At 38.9% G+C, this 15,877-nt stretch overlaps 1 protein-coding gene across 3 annotated transcripts in view; it reads left to right on the top strand.

Annotated features, from left to right (window-relative positions):
- Window positions 1-15,877, top strand: part of ITSN2 (intersectin 2) — an 80,196-nt gene that overhangs the window by 45,372 nt on the left and 18,947 nt on the right. For all 3 annotated transcript variants that reach the window (XM_018921390.3, XM_050973112.1, XM_050973113.1), the window contains exons 16-28: window positions 557-696; window positions 3,353-3,489; window positions 4,634-5,079; window positions 6,272-6,393; window positions 8,121-8,296; window positions 8,569-8,713; window positions 9,127-9,332; window positions 10,174-10,238; window positions 10,928-11,094; window positions 11,376-11,421; window positions 11,608-11,729; window positions 12,525-12,621; window positions 13,437-13,628. In XM_018921390.3, coding sequence (XP_018776935.2) covers window positions 557-696; window positions 3,353-3,489; window positions 4,634-5,079; window positions 6,272-6,393; window positions 8,121-8,296; window positions 8,569-8,713; window positions 9,127-9,332; window positions 10,174-10,238; window positions 10,928-11,094; window positions 11,376-11,421; window positions 11,608-11,729; window positions 12,525-12,621; window positions 13,437-13,628 — 2,061 coding nt within the window. The remainder of the gene's footprint in view (window positions 1-556; window positions 697-3,352; window positions 3,490-4,633; window positions 5,080-6,271; window positions 6,394-8,120; window positions 8,297-8,568; window positions 8,714-9,126; window positions 9,333-10,173; window positions 10,239-10,927; window positions 11,095-11,375; window positions 11,422-11,607; window positions 11,730-12,524; window positions 12,622-13,436; window positions 13,629-15,877) is intronic.

Here is a 15,877-nt window from a genome sequence, read left to right as displayed (position 1 = left end):
GGTGTTAATAACACCTTCAGTTCTACATCTTCCCAGTTTAGTGCCATTGTCTCATCTGCATTCCATTATCTCCTTCATGTTCCAAATAAGGGACAAACAAACACATTTTGGCAAGAAAGCACAGATTTTGCTTAAAACTTTGTTTATACAGGCTATGTAGCTCACAGATACTGTCACAATTTGTCCTTTTTTTGGTAGTCTAAACTCAGGGGAGTTAATTTTTGTAAAGTTTACATTGGTCTTTATTTCAAATTACACTGGAAGTCTCTGTTTAGAGAAACTTGGTATGAATTGGTCTGATATTAAAAAAAACCCCAACAACTTGCAAATTATTCTGTCTGTATTGCATGTAATGCCTGTGTGCCTTAGTTCAGTGTTGGGGATATTTCTTCCTTGTGCTGTATATCAATAGAAAGGTAAATCAAGGAATTTTTGTGAGGAAAGAGGTTTGGATTGTGTATACAATAGGAAAATAACAAACAGTTATTATAATCTGGGGGGAAAATTGAAAAAACCCCAGAAACATGTGTAAAATTGCATGTCTTTCCTTATGCAGGTACAGGAGTCGATTCAGTGCACAAGAAGTCCCAAGAAAAAGAAGAATTATGCCAAAGACTTAAGGAACAACTAGATGCCCTTGAGAAGGAAACTGCTTCTAAACTTGCTGAAATGGATGAGTTTAACAGTCAGCTTAAGGTACTTGCATTATCTAAATATCCTACACTTGTGAGCACTGTATTTTATTTCTCCATCCAGTCATAAATATTGGTGCCACTTTCACCTGGCTTCCACCAACTTCAGTGTCAAATAAGAATTATCAAAAGTCTTGGAGTAAATAACACAATACAAATGCAAGCATATTGCTAATGTACTAAAATATGAGTCTCTTGCTAACTACTGCTTTGCATGACTCAGCTATTTCTCCCTCTCACCTTTTGCCTTCTAGAAGTCATTTTGATTTAGAATTAAAATTTCTCAGGCCCTTGCACATTCTGTTCTTACAGTATGAGGTCATATTTGCTGCTATTTTTGAATTGTGTACTGAACACTTGACTTTTGTTGATAGACCTGTGTTGTTTCACAGCACACTGTGCAAGGTCTGGTGGCAGATTTGGGTACAAGCCTAAAAGTAACTGTAGGCCACTTATTTGTTAATATTTGTTAATTTCTTGTAAGCTAAGAACTGTTGATCACTGGCTCTGAATTTTTGTTTCTGAGGCAACTCTTGGCCTGCCTAAAAGCTCAGGCAGCTCTCACAGGGTAGCACACATCCGTGTAACCTTATTTGCCAGCTTGCTCCGAGTGGCACTTGGGAAAACTTTTTCCTTATGTAATGGATTGATGCTGGGCCAGCACAATTGCTCAGCACTCTCCAATAAAAAAAAGGCCACAAAAATTTATAAATGTGTAAGGAGTTAATTTTCTTTTTAAAAGTGGCTTCATGCAATGGCCATTTTCAGTTACTTGTTTATTGCATGGCTTGCTGTGTTCAGTGGCTGCATCCACAGTTCAGTCTTCCCTAAAATATGTTTTTCAAAATACAGTGCAAAGATTAATTGGCTTTTTATCTGCCTTATCTTACAGTGTGAGAATATGGATGATTCTGTTCTTCAGTGCCTTTTGTCTCTGCTAAGCTGTCTCAACAACCTCTTCCTCTTACTTAAGGTTATTTTCTAATCTTTGGCTTTTTTGTTTTTTAATTATTTCGCAATTTCTCTCTGCTTACCCTTTCTGTTTGGATGTACAACTTCTATTAAATACATTTTCCCAAAAGAAAATCTGTAGGCTGCTTTTCTTTCTGCTAGCTTTTACATCTTCTTTAAGACTTAACATCCTTACCTGCTTAGAAATCCAAACTGTGGAATACTGAGAGCAAAATTCTGACTTCTAATTTTTTTCATTTCTTAATGGTCTGTTCTCTAAGTTGTTTCACCCAAACATTTTTCTTGTTAGTTAAGGTAACATGAACCAAAAAAGCAGTCTGAGATGGAAACAGTGTCTTCTCCCATTTTTCCATCTCTTGCTCCAAACCTGTAACCGTCCATCCTAAGCTGTGAGTCAGGTGTGCAAGTTCTTGTCCAGGGTGCAGAATATGGTCTGGCAAACCTCCAGATTAACCCAGTACTAAAACCTACTTGCTATCTTTCAAGACTACTTTTGTCTGCTGAGGTCAGAAATAATTTTAGAATAATGTATGAAGAAAAAAACCCAACAGAATTACCTAACAGAGCTTTTCATTTTGCTTTGCATGAGGGTTTTTCTGTCCTTAAAGGCAGAGAATTTTTCCATTGTAAGTTCATTTCCATAGTGTTCCCGAAATTCTGGGCAAATTAAGAAGTTCCCAGCTGAATATATTTGAGAAAAAAATTGTAGTCAATTGCTTGATTTAGTTTGTTGCTACAGAGACTTCCAATGACACAGCAATCTAGATTGCACCATATGTCTTAGGCAACATGATTCTTGGTAGAGGTGCATATTGTAGAGGGAATGCTTCATTCTTAATTGCTTTATTTGTATTTATGAGATCAGATGCAAAAAGTCAGGGTTTACCCTTGAATTGCTGTTGTACCTGTTGTATATCAGCAGGATTTTCCTAAGCAAAAAGACTGAACTTAGAGGTGTTTTGCAACAAGGTGAAGTACAGGATGAAGTAAATTCTATTACTGATTTTTTTTTTTTTTTGTCTGTAAATTTAATTATCAAAAAGATTCATGCTGATTTTTTGCTTGGAAGAAAAGACTGTTACCAGAGGGAAGTGGGGTAGGAATTGAAGGATTCAGAAAGAAAAAGACTAAAACTGAAAAGGTTACAAGGAAAAGCCCAGTCAGAGTTAATGTCTTTTAGCACTGTGTGAAACCACAGCTTAGACTACTGGGTACATTTCTGAAGTTTTTCTGGTTTAAACATGGGACTGATCACTCAGGAAACATCAAGGGTGAGCACGCTACTGCAGGATACTTTCTCAGGTTGTGGTACAGTGTTGGATTTCAGCTGAAATCTGCCTCCTTGTAGTTACCCAGAATACAATTCACTGCCCTCAGTAATGTTGTGTTTCAACACTCAGTTCTGTATCTTCCCCTCTCCTCTGCTGTATTTGGCATTTCCAGCAGGTGTAGGACTGGAAGGGCTCTTTGAAAGCCCAAATTATATCACTGACTTTGCAAACCTGCCATCTCCTTTTATACTTTCAATTATTTGACTTTCTTTGCAGTGACCTCCAAGGACTATTAATAACTTAATACTATTTTGGCCATTTGTATTAAAACTTGGTTGAAAAAGCATTAAATGCCTGGATGCTTTTCTCAAAGATTGGCTTTATTCCCTTTTAAGTATTCCATTGTTCCCTCCCTAGGACCTGAGGGAAAGTTACAGCACACAGCAATTAGCCTTGGAGCAGCTCCACAGGATCAAACAGGACAAAATAAGAGAGGTACAAAAAAGAAGAGCTGAGCTGGCACAGAAGAAGCGACTGGAAGATGAGGCTGCAAGGTAGTTATGGCTGAGGGTGTCAGTGCTACAGTTCTTAGAACAAAACAAGGCTGTTAGGACTTTTAAGATAAGATCTATGTTTTTAATGTAAAAATACATCCTATTAGTTGCCTTAGAGGAAGCATTTTATGTGGAGTACCACTTGTGTAAGAGGGTTTGGATTTGAGATTTTCAATTATTTATATTTTATTTGACTAAAGAAGCAGAGCTGTAACCTTGTATTGTGGGTGATTCATGAGCTTTGCTCATCACAGTGTTTTTCTGCCTGTGATGAAATTTCATAACATTGTGACAGTCTAAGAGAGCCATGTGCCACATGTGTGGTGATGGCCTGTTAATTTTTTGGTTGGATGCAACTGAATGATGGAGTAACAGCATCACTGCACAGCTCCTACTGCATCCTGTCACATGCTTGGAAACACTAAAATGCCCGTCAGAGGAGTGGATGTCCCACAGGAAATGGATGAAAAGGTCTCATCTAGACATTTTTAAGAAGATGGCCCAAAGGGTTAGGTCCTTTCTCTTCAGAAGAAAGGTCTTGACAGCTAAAATATTGTGTTGAATTGGATATTAACTTCTTCAGGCAGCTGAGGCACAGGATAACATCTGAACAGTTACAGAGAACACAGTCAGGTTTCCAGATCCTGTCTGCTGCAGTGTGGTCCTGGCAGGGATAAGCACATTGGATAGATTACAACTGCTGAAGGCAAAAATACCAAGCTGCCAAGATCAGTATGCAAAGGCTATTTTTATCTATGTACCTGAGTGGAATTAATCTCTTTGGAAATCATTGTTTCCAGTCAGGAGATTTGGGTACTGCCTTGCTGGAGAGCTTAAATCCAGCTTGGTTCAATTATCAGATCAGTTCTTGTTCATCAGAATGCAGGTGGGTCGAAGTGCTTGTGAAGGCACTGCACAGGTGATGGACTAAAATTACTGAATTTAATAAATTTGTTATTTTTTTGTGGAACACTCTGGCACTCATGTTAAGCCATGGTCTGTGGTATAGCTGATGACCCTGAGAGCAGAGTGATCAATGTCAAAAACTCAGTTTTGCTGACAAGTGTCACTGATTACTGTAGGAACACAGTCTCATTCATTTTTATGTGGATGTTCTCTTACCTCTCTCATCCCTTACTTCCAGGAAGGCAAAACGGGAGAAGGAGAACCGATGGCAGGAAAATATCCGAAGGGAAGAGGAAGAGAAAAAGAAGCGACTGGAGGAAGAACGAATGCAGGAAAAAGTCCAAGAAAAGCTGAAAGCTGAAGAAGCAGCTGCCATGATGAGGGAAAGGGAAAACAAACAACAGCTTCTTGCAGAGGAGGAGAAAAATAGACAAGCCACGATCTCGAGGGAGGTGGAACAACAAAGGCAGAGGCAACTGGAAGAAGATAAAAGAAAGCAAGAACAAATAGCAAAAGAAGCTGAGGAGAGGCACAAGCAGAATGGGGAGATAAAAAAGATAAAAGAAGCAACTAACTCTCAAGAGGTGGAGAAACACACTTCTAAAATAAACATAAATGAAAAGTTTGCAGATCTGTTGAAGCCAACAGAGGGGAAAAGTCTTAAGCCACCCTGGAAAAATGAAGGTAATCTCAAAATGGTTAGCCTTTTGTAAGGCTAACCTACTTTCCTGAGTGTTGTTTCACTCTTCAGGTGTACTATTAATGATGTGACCCAATGGCAGACTTCTTGCCTAAGTTACAATTAAAAAGAACCCAAATCAGCAATGTTTCCTGTCTTTGTCAGTTATAAATGATCCTCTAAACTAAAGTTATTTCTGTCAGTTTCAGCACCTATGACTCTCATGACAAATCTTCCAGTGATCATGGTCAACAAATAGCAGTTGCTGGGAACAGTCATATTTTAGGTTTTCCCTAGGGCTTGCACTTTCTTTCATTAAAATAGAATGCTAATATGGAGGGGGTTTGTTCATTGATGAAAGATGGGCAGGTAATGTTCAAAGTGTTCTTAACAGTGAAATGTAGTTTATTTTTGCATTACCCAATGACTCAAATGAAAAAAAACCAAAAACCTGAATGACTGGACCTAACTAGTTGTGTGACTTGGAAAAATAGTGCTTTAACAATATTTTCACTAAAGGCACATTTGATTTCATCCTTCATTAGTTCTTGTCAGTTTTTATTAGCCACTTTTCTCACTGAGTTCAGCAAGGATCAAATTAGAACAAGGCTGAAAGATATTTGCACACCTCAGCTAAACCTTGTAAAACATTCCCTGTTTGCAACACCAGTCACTGACTTGAAGAACAAAGATGTAAAGAAAATAGAAATAGTGATATTTTGCTATTAGAGGTTTCTAAATAAGATCTTCTCAACATGCTGCTGAACACTTATTGTTGCAACAGTGGGATCTTTTCAACTTGAAACATTACAGTGGTGTTAAATGGGGCTTTGTTAAAGCACTGGCTTAGCCAGAGCAGTGTGGCAAGGAAAGAGGAGAAGATTAAAATGTCATTTTGAATGATGTCTAGCAGAAGATGTCCCTGCCCATGGCAGGGGTCTGGAACTAAATGACCTTTAAGGTCCCTTCCAGCCCAACCCATTCTGTGTTTTTGTGATTTCTTGCACTGCAGAAGTCAATGTGTTTTGTTGTCTCAGTTACATTTCCATGATGGGTGTGTAAAACTGATGCCCTGGTGATCTCCTCTGATACCTGCACTGTGTCAGGGGCAAGAACCTGTTGCTTAGAGTGATGGGGCTCCAGCTGAGGGCTTGTCTCAGCTGTGTCAGAGTGGTAACTGGTTCTCTTACCTTCCAGGCAAGGCAACTGGTGCTGCAGAGTCAAGGAATTCCATTGCCTTGGTACATTACAGAGCTTTGTATCCATTTGAGGCAAGGAACCATGATGAGATGAGCTTTAATACTGGAGATGTAATTCAGGTAAGATTGGCTATTCACATTTAACTTGCAAAAATTAGCCTTTTTCTCTAGCCTTGAGATGCACAAAGTCTTAAGGGTCAAAAGAATTGTGTTGATGTATTGTAAGGTTTACTCAAAATTTAAACTGGATTGCTGCTTTATGTTTTTCTAAACAGGTGAAATTAGGATTAGTTCAACCAAAATATTTATCTGAGTTTTACACATCCTAGATATGTATGATCTCTTTAAATATAAGAACAGTGAATGCTAAGCACAAACTTTCTAAAATTAGGAGATCAGATACAATGTAGTTGTTGCAGCTCATTGCACGTGTACAAATTGGCTTCTGAGTGTTTGCTTGAAATATGAGCATACTTAATAGACACATGAATTATTCATTGATGGCATTTGAATTAAAATCAAATTAGTTATATAACAAGTAGATGTGAGAGGTTCTTTTGAATCTTAATGCTATTTCCAGTGTATTCTTAACAGACATTTCTGCCTGAGCAACCTGGTCTAGTGGAAGGTGTCCCTGCCTTTGGCGGGCGGAGCCAGGTGATCTTTAAGATGCCTTTCACCCCAAACCATCCTGTGAATCTGTGATTCTTTGAGTGTTCCCTTTATCAGTCCTCCCTCAGGCAGACACTTAGAGTAATTTGTTCTGTGTCCATTTATTGTAGCACTTTTTGGAATTTGCTGTCTATAATTTTACAGCAGGACCATAAGATTGGAAATGCCTTGTGGCTTCTCAGTTGAAGTCTGTGTTATTTCATGTGTATTAGTTATTAGCACTTGTTTGAAAATCTTTGCCTGCAGGTGGATGTGTGAAAGCTGATTTACCACCGTGGTAATACAGTTTCTAATGTATAAGTATGTGTGGTTGCTCCTCATTCAGACTGTAAGTAATACAAGTAGGCGATAAGGAAGAATTTGTAAAGCAATGTGGTACAAAATATTAAAACACTTGACTAAATTAGCTTTCAGTTTGACAGTGTTAAAGCATTTATTTGCATTTTCATATCAGTGAGCCATGGAAGAGGGAACAAGAGAAGTAGGTTTTGCTTTGACTTCCTTCTCAGCAGTAATTGTATCATTCAGCTGCTGATAACTGATTTCAGAAATAGGCTAACAGCTGCCACCTCCTCCTCCTCTGGCATCCCAAACCCCAGCTAAACTAACCAGCTGATAGTGTTTGATTGGCTGCTAATTTTTAGCCAATTTTCACTAACTGGCTAATTTGCAGCATAATGGAAGCTTCAGGATTGCTGTGAATGTTTAAGGATGCTCTATACTTAATCGCACAGTAAATAACAGAATTTTTGAATGTGTTTTGGAAGCAGTCAGCTGACAGAGTTAATTATATCTGTGAGCAGAACAGCAGCAGTTGTTTCCTGCTCTGCTGGGCTCACCAGCCCCTTCCTCTTGGCTGCACATTCAGCAGAATCTAGCACAATGCACTGGCATTTTTGGCAGGACCGGGTGGCTCAGAGGCACTGCATGACCCCCATGTGCATGTCTGTGGCCTGTCTGAAGCAGTGTAGGGTCCCTGTGTCTGAAACCAGTGCAGCTGCATCATCACAGGGCAAAATCAGCTCAGTTCTGCCAGGGCAGAGTGAAAATGCTGATCCTGGTGTAGGCACTGCCCCTGTTCAGGTCAGAGAACCAGCAGGTGCTGACACACCAGGTACCCTGTTTGTTCCATGCTGCTAATTCTCTTTCCTTTGTATTTCTCCTCCTGTCCATAGGTTGATGAAAAGACTGTGGGAGAGCCTGGTTGGCTTTATGGGAGTTTTCAAGGACATTTTGGTTGGTTTCCGTGCAATTATGTAGAAAAAATACCAGAAGGAGAAAAAGCTTTATCTCCTAAGAAAGCCTTACTTCCTCCTACAGTATCTTTATCTACTACCTCAGCTGCTTCAGAGTGAGTTGTTGTTATGTTTGTGTTTAAATTGCTTTTTCTAAATTTAGCTGGCACATAATGTGCTGTATAGTTTTGCTTGGTTTTAAAATATAAAGGCAGAAAACTTACTGAAGAACTTTCTTAAATGTCTTGGCTTGGAAAGTGTAAGTATTTGATAGTTTGCATTGTATAGAGTATCAGTTTTATAGATGCTGGAAAAAAAGTTCTCTGCTTGAGGTACTTTGTAAATAAAAGTTCTAATTTGATAAATATGCCTTGTGTTCAATTTGCAGACCACTTTCACCAAGTAAATCTGCAGAAGAATCTGATTACCAAAACATCCCCTTTTCCAGCCTGAATGTTAACACAGCCTGGCAGCAGAAATCAGCTTTTACTCGTACTGTGTCCCCTGGATCTGTTTCACCTGTTCATGGACAGGTACCTTGTGCAGAACTTGATCTATTTCAGATTGATCTTAATGAAAATTATTTAAGGGAAAACCAGAACACCATACAACTTTGCTAGTGCTGGGTGCACTGAACAGGCTGGAGGCTCAAGAAGCTCATCTAAATATTCTACTAATGTTCATTGATATAATTCCAAATATTTCCAGGGACTACTGAGCAAGAACACTCATCTTTCATAATTCTAAAATCATTTTCACCTATAATTAGACACAAAAGATATTTCTAACAAATAAGAAACTGAGTTGCATGCATGCATTGATGTAAACAAAGTTATTCAGCCATCACTTAGGAATGAATTTGCTTAACCTTCAATAAAATATACAGCAGTGTTTGTTTTTAACAGCTGAGGCAGTGTGGTCAACCAACATCACTTCTGTCTTACAGGGGCAGCCTGTAGAGAACCTAAAAGCACAAGCACTTTGTTCTTGGACTGCAAAAAAAGATAACCACTTGAATTTTTCAAAGAATGACATCATCACTGTCCTGGAGCAGCAGGAGAACTGGTGGTTTGGAGAGGTACATGGAGGAAGGGGTTGGTTTCCAAAGTCCTATGTCAAGCTCTTACCTGGGAGTGAAACCAAGAAAGAGGAGTAAGTGTGACTTCTGTTGTTGTTTTATTCATCAATTAGCAAAAAGAGGTGGTTTAGAGTGCAAAATTCTTGCAGTCCTTTAGTGTGCAGAACATAAATGCCATTTAGAATTTACACTGTGTCCTTTTGGGCTTTTATTATTTCATTCTAGCAAGCCAAGTAATGTTGAGCTCACTGCTGTGTAACTACTGACAGTCTTGCTAGGCTGAGTGCTGTGAAACATCAGTGGTGTTTGATTATTCATCAAGTGCCAGACTTTCTGTTCATTACTAAGTCTCCTCTCTTGCAGTGCAGTTGCATTCTTCCTCTAAAGGTGCCAATTTTTAAGTGATCCAATACTAATTGTAAGGTCTGCACAGAGCAGTAGTGTGTTTTTCTTCATTTGAAAGGGTTATTATGCCTGTTCTAGTGCTCCAGGGTACCTGTTCAGGTAAAGTCTGGTTACTGCTGGGATGGCTGCACCACTGAGTGTAAATTTTGCTAAAAATTTACATGCTCATGTATTTTGCTAAAATTTCATAGAATTTTGCTAGAATTTCATAGAAATTCTTTAGAATAAGAGAATTTATTAAAAATCTTTAATTTACTTCTTTTGAATAACATAATTTGTGAATGTATCTCTTCCCTTTTATCACATTGTATTTTTAAGTGGTGTGCTCTTGGGTACTATAAATATATTAAGTATCAGTAGTACTTGGCACTGTTTGATAGTCAGGGAAGTCTTTGTAGTTAATTCAGCTCTGGCATAACCAAAGTGATCTTGGTCTCATGTGAATTGAGAGATTTGCTCTTGATCAGCCTCTTGGTAACACAAAGCTTTTTTTTTTCCTTCTTTCTGCAGACCAGAAGCTATTTATGCAGCTGTAAACAAAAGGCCTTATACCCAGAGTTACACAGCAGGAGAGGGTAAGAGAGCATGAAAAATGCCAACTAATGCTACAGTCTGGTTCTGCTTAATGACTTGTAAATATAGTTCAGTTTGTGAGGAGTTTCTGAGCAGCACTTTGAGTGCTTGTCCAAAACACACAGTGCAAGTATTCAGCTGTTGATACAAAAGTTTTAAAACAGGAACTAAAATAGATTCTAAAATAAGAAGGTTGTAAGTAATTAATGTTGAGCATAGGCCTAGGTTCTCTTATTAAGATTTCTGCTCGAGCATGAATATATTTTTGAAAACCCATAAGCAGAGTTCTCTTCCTGCTGTTCTCTACTGTGTTATGCTGTTCTGTAAAGACATGGGAAAAAAATTTTCATCTCCTGAATGTGAATCATTCTCTTACAGTCAGTAAGGAGCAGAGAAAACAAGTATTACACTGGAAATTCTTCTCCAGTATCTCCACGCTTCCCTGATTATATTTTAATTGCAGCTGTGTTTTTTCATTACAAAGTTGTGTACCTGTAAGAGTAAATGTGAGTTCAGCCAAGCAGGTGGACAGGTCAGTTCACAGACTTGTGAAGGTTTGATCCCTGTTATGAACACACTGTTATGATCCCTGTTGTGCACACACTGGAGACTACTGATACCCTTTATCTGCACTTGGGGTTGCTCTGTGCCCCTCTGAAGCTGTGCTCTCCCCTGTGTGCTCCCTGCACAGAGTACATTGCCCTGTATCCCTACTCGAGCTCCGAGCCCGGTGACCTGACGTTCATGGAAGGTGAGGAGATCCTGGTGACCCAGAAGGAAGGAGAGTGGTGGACCGGGAGCATCGATACCAGAACTGGAATCTTCCCTTCCAATTACGTCAGACCAAAAGATCCAGACGTGAGTTCAGAGTCTGAGAATTAACAATTCTCAATGTATCTTCTCTCCATTTTATTCTTACACAGGGATTTTGAGCAGAGGTTAATATGCTTGACAGAAAATAAAATCCTTAGTAGTTTGAGTGCTAAATCAGAGCTGTAGCCAGTGTCACACTGCCTCTCTCTCTGTACAGGATGGTGTTCTGTTAAATATGGGTTTAAAGTCAAATCTCCATGTGCTTTTAGTGTAAACTGTACTGGTTTTATTGCACATTAAAGGTGGTTGTTGTTTTGTCTTTGTAGGCTTCTAGCTATGCTGGCAAAACTGGAACAATAAATAAGAAACCCGGTAAGTGTATGATAACTGTGTAACACTTAAGGCTGTTTCTTAAGTAGCTCTGAGCATTTAGGTTCATAACAGTGTTTTAATGGTGGCTGATGTTCTTAGCTGCAAGTTGTGTACCAGGATATTTCTGTAGATCCAGCTCTTACTGCAGTGAGAAAATAACAAATGCAATTACTGCTTTCTTTCCAGAAATTGCTCAGGTTACTACTGCCTATGCAGCATCAGGAACTGAACAGCTCAGTCTTGCTCCAGGACAGCTGATACTTATTCTGAAGAAAAATGCCAGTGGATGGTGGCAAGGAGAGTTGCAGGTAGTGATTCAAGGAGGAATAATTGTGACCTCATGAATGGCTAGGAGTTGTTCTCAGGTTTAAATCAAAAAAAACAACTAAGCATGGAGTTATATAAAAGCTGGGCAGAAAGTTAGCCTGTATAAACCAAAGGGGAAGAAAAGCTGTGTGGTGGATTTTTTTTTGTTTGTTAGATTGGTTGGTTGGCTTTTTTAAACCTTGGGTTGCTGGGGGTTTTATGTTGTTTTTAGAGTCGATTTTCTTGGTCACATAAAATAGTAAAACTGTCGATTAACAGGCGGGAGGAGGAAGAGATGAGTTGACAGTTACTTAATTGGTTAGGATTTAATTGGTGAAACATTAAACTGTGAAGTTATTCTAATGAAAGAACAGGTGGGTTTGGAAGCTAGAGTTGGAGTTTCTCTAATGCAAAAGTGCTGTTCCCACTTCTCTCCTTTCCCCACCTAGATTTAAGAAGAATGTCCTGTTAAAGTGCCCTTGACCTCATTAGAAACTCTGGATATGATGCATAGGTGGAATATTCATAGAACAAATTTTCAGCCCTACATTTGAGTTGTACTCTGAAAGCTCACTTAAAAATTTTGGATGAACATATTAGGGTGCAGCTTTATGTGAATTGCATTGTTTTATGCTTTAGCCAGCTTTTTGTCTTTTGAGATTCATTCAGTAGCTGTTTAAAAGCCTGACTTCTTGTCTTTTGTTGGGAAAAATCTGTGACATATCTGTTGCAATTTTTTCCAGTCTATGGACTATTCAGTTTTTCAGTTGTGTAATAACCATTATAAACATTTACAGGCAAGAGGGAAAAAGAGACAGAAGGGATGGTTCCCTGCCAGCCATGTGAAGCTGCTGGGTCCAAGCAGTGAAAGAACCACATCAGCTGCTCCTGCAGGTGAAAAAAAGAGACTTTGTATTTCATTTAGAACTTTATTTCAAATGTTCGTGTATCTGTGAAGGTCAGGCATCCATCTTCTGGGCTTTTTAATTTTGATGATTGCTCTGAAGAGCCATACTCTTCTCTTTTGGAAACCCCATGTTTCCAAGTGCTAGCAAAAATCTTAGAGCTAGCAAACATTGGCAAACCACATGGAATTACATACACTGCTCCTTACAAAGAGAGAGACTAAGCAAATTTTCAGGTTATTTCTAGGTTATTCCATTTGAATGGTTGGGTATAAATAAGGTTATTTCACAGAAAATGAGCTTTTTTGCTTCTGTGTGCTTAAATTATGCTGTTCTCTACAGCTATGAGTTGCTTATACAACAATTTCCTGGGTTTTACTGGGCAAAACTTCCCTGTGACTAAAGCAGCAACTCATGATTAGCTAATGCATGTTTCCTCTTCCTCTGGCACATTTTCCCCACAAGTGTCTGCAATAAGATAATCAAACTCATTGTCTTTTCAGCCAGTAGAAGAGAGAAGGATACTTGATTGCATTTTAAAGTGTTTGGAAGGCCAGTAGATGCAGTCCATTCATTATAAAAGTTCACAGATATATAAAGTGGAAGTAAGAATTACTGGCTGGTTCAGTTTTAAAGAAGTAAAAGAAAAGGGAAGGCAATTCTGTATCAAGATAAAATCATGTGGCATTTTTCTCATGCAACAGTGCATGTGAGATGGTTGCTTCTTTCCTGTGGTTTTGTAAAACACTGAGAAAACAGTTTTAACACTGGTATAACTCCATTCTGCTCTTCTTGCCTTCCCAGTGTGCCAGGTGATAGCCATGTATGATTACACAGCCAACAACGAGGACGAGCTCACTTTCTCCAAGGGGCAGCTGATTAATGTGCTGAACAAGGATGATGCTGACTGGTGGCAAGGAGAAATCAATGGTGTGACAGGTCTCTTCCCCTCAAACTATGTGAAGATGACCACAGATTCCGATCCAAGTCAGCAGTGTAAGCAACCTCTATTTTGATTAATTTTGTTACTTCATTTCAAAGGTGTATTGCTGTTCTTCTTTGTGTTTGGAATTTGGAGTTCCAGGTATCAGCTGAATTGATTAGTACTTCAAGTACTCTTTCTTTAAATACTTTATTATAGTACAAGGTGCTTTAAATCCTTTTTCAGTTAACCTACAAACAACCAGCACATTACCAACCAGCCAGTGTAGCATAGCAAGAGTGCTGTAGGGTGTGCTAAAAATACTGGATTGGGTAGGAGTTCTCCTTCCAACAAGATGCTGATAATTAACATGGACTGGGAAGCAGTGCAGGCACACTGCAGTTTCAAGAACTTGCTCAAGTTTTGTGAAATAAGGAAAAGTGCTGTGGTAATTTTAACACATATATCAGTTAAGTAAAAATAGGAATAAAAGGATAGGAAGAAGATTTTGGCTTTAGCACGTGGTCTGCCCATATATGTCAGGACATAGGCTGAGGTGAAAATTACCAGCAGCAGGCTGAGAACTGGATCCTAAACTGTACACCTGACAGTCAACATCTTCTCTGCCTTTTTAGCACATAAACACAGTAAAGGTTTCTGGTGTCCCCTACACACACCCTGGTTTTTTTCCCCTGTCCCCAGAGAAAATCCTCCTCCCAGAGAAATTTAGCACAATTTTTACTCTCTCAGCTTTTCATCCTGTGATTAAACCAACTTTTACATCAGCCCAGTGGGTTTGGGAGCACACCATGATGCCAGAGTTGCTCCTTTGACACAACAGGCCTTGTCCCTTCACTTGCTGTTTTCCTCTAGACAATGTTTGCAGTTCTCTTGGAGTTCCCAGCTGAAAATCTGGCTGATCCTCACTCTTGTTAGTCTATAGATACTGTAGGATCAGTCTGCACTTCATTAATCACATAGTTGTGTTCTTACAGAAAAATTCACAAACTCATAATGAAGGTACAGCATGGGCTGGAAAGTTAAAATATTTTCCCTGGGTAACTTGTTATAGTTCCTGGGCAAAAGAGAGTGTGCACCATTCTTCAGGTTTTCTTTTTAGCTAAATTACTTCTGAGCTCATATTTTTGCTAACACATTGTTCTGGTTTTGGTTTTTTTGGTTTTTTTTAATGCCTCTGGCCAATGTGGTTGGGCTGTCAGAAACTTCTGGATTTAGATTGAACTTAACATTCTTTGATTAGACATAGCTAAATCATTAAAATGGTCCTTTGAAAACTTTAAAACTTAGGAATTTTCAAAAATTATAGAGGTAACAGCTTGTCACACCAGGTGTGTTGTTTCAAGTTACATTGTTGAATGTGACAAATGCAAGGTCATCACATAAACCACTGATTTTCAGCAAAAGTCATGCTAAGACCATGCTGTAATTGGAAACTTTCTGGATGATGAGTAAGTTTTTCTCATTGTTTGCTGGTACATCATTAAGTTTTCCCTCAGATTTCAGTGATGAGAAATAAGAGTATTTCCATCCACATCAAACTGGCTTTTGACAAAGGTTAATGATGTGCAAATGTGCACCAGGTCATCTGTACCTGGCCATTAAACTTTTCTCTAATCACTACTCTATGAAGCAGTTCTACAAAATCCACCTACTGGTGAACAAAGAGTACGTTGAATTTATTCTCATTTTTTTAAATTCTCTCAGGATTTCAAATAAGCTAAGTTGCACACTAATTTTGTGCTGGGCTTTGCCACTCTTTTATGATATAGGCATTTGGAAACTTAAGGAAAAATCCTACCTCAAGCCCAGAGCCTGCACAAACCGAGCATGGCTCAGTAGCTCAGTAGTTCAAACACCATTTCCCAGATTTCAGCTGGGCTGCTGCTGCTGCTGGTCAGTTGTGTGAGCAGTAAGCCACTGCTCTGTACCTCTTCTGTAACCAGAAGAATGTTTAAATGTGTCCTGAATGAACTTCCAAACTTCCTTGGGTTTCCTTACAATATTTTTGGCTCTTGTTTAAATACAGTAGAGAAACTGTCACGAGTATTCTTGTGAAATCACCAAGGAATTGTCCCTCAGAAATGTTGATGTGGCCCTCTACAGAACAGCTTTGTGATATGAGAGAATATATTTTTAAAAATGCATTGTTGCATTTCAAGGAACTGCTCATCTGAGCATTATAATGCCTCTGTTTAATAATAGCAGTTTCCCCTGCTGTTTTTTTAGAACAAATGTGATGGTGTTGTAAAGGGAGCAGGCAAATTTGGTTTACTCAGATAGGTTTGTGGCTTAGGAAAATTGT

Source organism: Serinus canaria, chromosome 3, assembly GCF_022539315.1.
Source record: "Serinus canaria isolate serCan28SL12 chromosome 3, serCan2020, whole genome shotgun sequence".
NCBI classification, from domain to species: Eukaryota; Metazoa; Chordata; class Aves; order Passeriformes; family Fringillidae; genus Serinus; species Serinus canaria.
The sequence above is the reverse complement of the archived record's forward strand: the minus strand, read 5'-3'. Positions and strand labels throughout refer to the sequence as shown.